This window comes from Corapipo altera, unplaced genomic scaffold, assembly GCF_003945725.1.
Source record: "Corapipo altera isolate COAL_440 unplaced genomic scaffold, ASM394572v1 60206, whole genome shotgun sequence".
NCBI classification, from domain to species: domain Eukaryota; kingdom Metazoa; phylum Chordata; class Aves; order Passeriformes; family Pipridae; genus Corapipo; species Corapipo altera.
In genome coordinates this window covers 311-3,827 of record NW_020887617.1, presented here as the reverse complement: position 1 = coordinate 3,827, position 3,517 = coordinate 311, and the positions used below count along the sequence as shown (strand labels likewise).

At 45.0% G+C, this 3,517-nt stretch overlaps 1 protein-coding gene across 1 annotated transcript; it reads left to right on the top strand.

Annotated features, from left to right (window-relative positions):
- The first annotated feature begins 6 nt into the window (after positions 1–6).
- On the top strand, positions 7–3,273 carry HOXC8 (homeobox C8). Its single transcript, XM_027632833.1, has 2 exons — positions 7–494; positions 2,751–3,273. The coding sequence occupies exons 1-2, from the start codon at positions 59–61 to the stop codon at positions 3,041–3,043; spliced, it is 729 nt and encodes a 242-aa protein (XP_027488634.1). The 5' UTR covers positions 7–58; the 3' UTR covers positions 3,044–3,273.
- Positions 3,274–3,517: the final 244 nt, after the last annotated feature.

Sequence of the window (3,517 nt, the reverse complement as noted above, 5' to 3'; positions counted from 1 at the left end):
TTTTTTTTTTTTTTTTTTTTTTTTTTTTTTTTTTTTTTTTTTGCATGCGAGGGGGGTCATGAGTTCCTACTTTGTAAATCCTCTCTTTTCCAAGTACAAAGGCGGTGAATCGCTGGAGCCAACTTACTACGACTGCAGATTTCCACAAAGTGTTAGCAGGAGCCATGCTCTGGTCTATGGTCCGGGCACCACAGCTCCCACCTTCCAGCACCCTTCACACCACGTCCAAGAGTTTTTCCACCACGGAACCTCCAGCATCTCCAACTCTGGATACCAGCAAAACCCATGCGCCTTGGCGTGTCACGGAGACGCTTCTAAATTCTATGGATATGAAGCTCTACCGAGGCAATCGCTTTATGGTGCTCAGCAAGAGACGACTGTTGTACAATATCCTGACTGTAAATCGTCTTCCAACAGTAACTCTAGCGAGGGACAAGGGCATTTAAATCAAAATTCGTCTCCCAGTCTCATGTTCCCATGGATGAGACCTCACGGTTAGGACCTTTTTTTCCTCCTCCTTAAATGTTTTCCTTTATTTTTTTCTCTCTTTCTCTCTCTCTTTCTCTCTCTCTCTGCCTGTCTGCTCTGTCTGTCTGTCTGTCTGTATGTATATGTATGCATAGCCAAGCACAAACATGCCTTAGCTGTATAAACATGCCCAGACACACTTATGCATACATATATATATATATATATATATGCCTGAAAAAAAATATAAATATAAGAGGCGTAGCTGGGAAATACGAAAAGAAATGAGCAGTTTTGTGCTAATGTTTCTTCTTTTTAGGAAGACCTTTGAAAGCAAACAAGCCAGCAGTTACTAGAGAGCCAGCAAGGTGATTCCCTGCAAAAGGCTTAAATCACAATAAAGTAAAACTTGTTTTTTTATTGCTTGCCTTGAGGATAGGCAATAAGATACAGCTCCCACGAGGTTGTTTGCATGTTGATAATACACCGCTCTTTAAAATGTCATAGAGCCTTTCATAACCGCTTGGAGACGAAGCCTGAAAGGTGGGAACTTGTCTAAGTATTGCTAATACTTTACATCTGTTTCTTAAAGCCTAGAGATAAAAGTTTAAGCATAAAGGAAACTTAGCTCGGAGCTATGGGGTGGGGTGGAGGAGGACAGGCTGCTGTTGTGGGTTTAAAGGAAAGGGGGGGGTGGAAAAAAAAAGAAGGGGGGGTGGGAAATTCAAAATAATTTGTGCTGAATGGAACTTTGCTCATGTGAAGTCCAGATAATTGCACAGAAACCGAAATACTTCAAAGTACAAGTTTCTCCCCCCCCCCCCCCCCATCTAAGGACCAAGGTTGTCTCGAAGCCTTGTTAATTCAAAACATGTGAAGGTTAGTGTGAATTTTAAGGACAATCGGAGCCCCAAAGTTTTCCTCCCGCCCCCACCCCCACCTCTTTTACCCCCAGCAAAAAATAACGACCACAAAAAAAAAAAAAAAAAAAAAAAAAACCCCCCCCCCCCCCCAAAAAAAAAAAAAGGAGAAATAGAAAGGAGTTGTGGCTGACGGAGGGAGGATGTGGCCCAGGGGCTGGGAGAGAGACGCAGAGGAAAACACGTTATTTATCTAAGCTTTGACCTAGAGGTAGTCTCAAGGATGCAATCATTTCAAACTGGAGCTCTTTTTTTCCCCCCACAAATAGATTGTTTTTCTCATTAGGTGCAGAAGGAAGTGCAGGGGCTCAGCTGCACATACCTCAGCCCTCTGTCTTTTCTTTCTTTCTCTCTCTCTCTCTCTTTTTTTTTTTTTTTTTGGCTATTGCTGCAAACGTCCATCTCGAGTTGTTTTAAAGACAATCTCTGTGTTTGCACAGGCAAATCTCCGTCTCGCTGTCTGCGTGTTACAGACGCGCAGCCCTGACCGAGAGGACGGGGGGGGGGGGGTTCAGGGAAAATTCAGGGAAAATTCAGATCCTCAGGGCGTGAATATCAGGAAATGGGAGAGCCCCGAGCCTGTGTTTTTGGGGAAGGATATCTGGAGGAGCAGAGGAGAGTTGGGTGTTTTGAGGGGGAAAAGGAAGAGAGAAAGGAAGAGAGGGGAAAGAGAGGGGAAAAAAAAAAAAAGAAAGAGAGAGAGAGAAAAAAAGAAAGAGAAAGAAAGAGAGAAAGAAAGAGAGAAAGAAAGAAAGAGAGAAAGAATGGAAGAGAAAAAGAAGAAAGACAGAAAGAGAAAAGAAAGACAGAAAGAGAAAAGGAAGAAAGGCAGAAACAGAAAAGGAAGAAAGAAAGAGAGATAAAGGAATGGGGAGAAGCAGAAAGGCTGAAGAGGATTTTATGGTGAACAATGCACCTTTCACAGGAAAATGAATATATTTTTTTTGTCCTCTAAAATGGAGCTGCCCAGCAGGTCTCACCATCCAGAATCACCTTTTGGGGAAGCTGGAAGGTCTCTTTTGTGCATGAGCTTGACACCCACCTCCCTCCAGCCAGGGCTGAGCCCTCCCCAGGACGAGCCAGGGCAGGGCAGCAGCAGCGTTAGCAGCAATATCGGCCCTCGGATTATTAAAATAATAACCCAGCGAGTTCCCTTTTAGCACCTTTAATAACGCCAAGGGGTGAAAGGGGCTTTTTTTTGGTTTTTTTTTTTTTTTTTTGGGGGGGGGGGGGGGGATGGAGGGAGGCAGCAGCTTCTTTAGGAAAATTGAGGTGAGGGGGGCTGGGGAAGGGAAGGGGGGGGGAGAGCGGAGCCTCGGAAGCGGGAGAATTAAGAAGTTATTTGATGTTTGTGTCCTACAGCTCCCGGAAGACGCAGTGGCAGACAAACTTACAGCCGGTACCAGACCCTGGAGTTAGAAAAGGAGTTCCTCTTCAACCCGTATTTGACACGGAAGCGGCGGATTGAGGTCTCTCACGCCCTGGGACTGACCGAGAGACAAGTGAAGATCTGGTTCCAGAACAGGAGGATGAAGTGGAAAAAAGAAAACAATAAAGATAAGCTGCCGGGGGCCAGGGACGAGGAGAAAACGGAAGAAGAAGGGAACGAAGAAGAGGAAAAAGAAGAGGAGGAAAAAGAAGAAAGCAAGGACTGAGTTCTCAGCCCCTTGAAGTCTCGTTTTATGGCAGATGATAAATCGAGATGTTTACGACGGTCATTTGCTTTTATAGAGTATAGAATGGAGAGGCTCACACAGCAGTAACTACCTGTCAAACAGTTGTAGCCTTTTTTATTGTCATAGAAACTTCCCTTACTTCTTTTTTTACCCCCTTTTTTTCCTCCCCCCCCCCCCCCCCCCCCTTTTTTTTTAATAGGTTTTTTTTTTTATTAAAAAAAACACAGGGGCGGCGCGGCAGCGGGGGGGGGGGGGAAAGGGGGGGGGGGGGGGGGGAAAAAAATTGATTTAAAAAAAAATTAACCGATCCAGCAAAGCCAAGCCCATCCAAATCCCGCAACCCGAACCCAGGCTGGAAGCAAATGTCACCGCTCGTCCCCTCCGCTCCCGCGGAGCTGCGGGATTTATATTTATTTAAACAGCTTTGACTTTGCTGCTTTTTTTTTTTTTTTT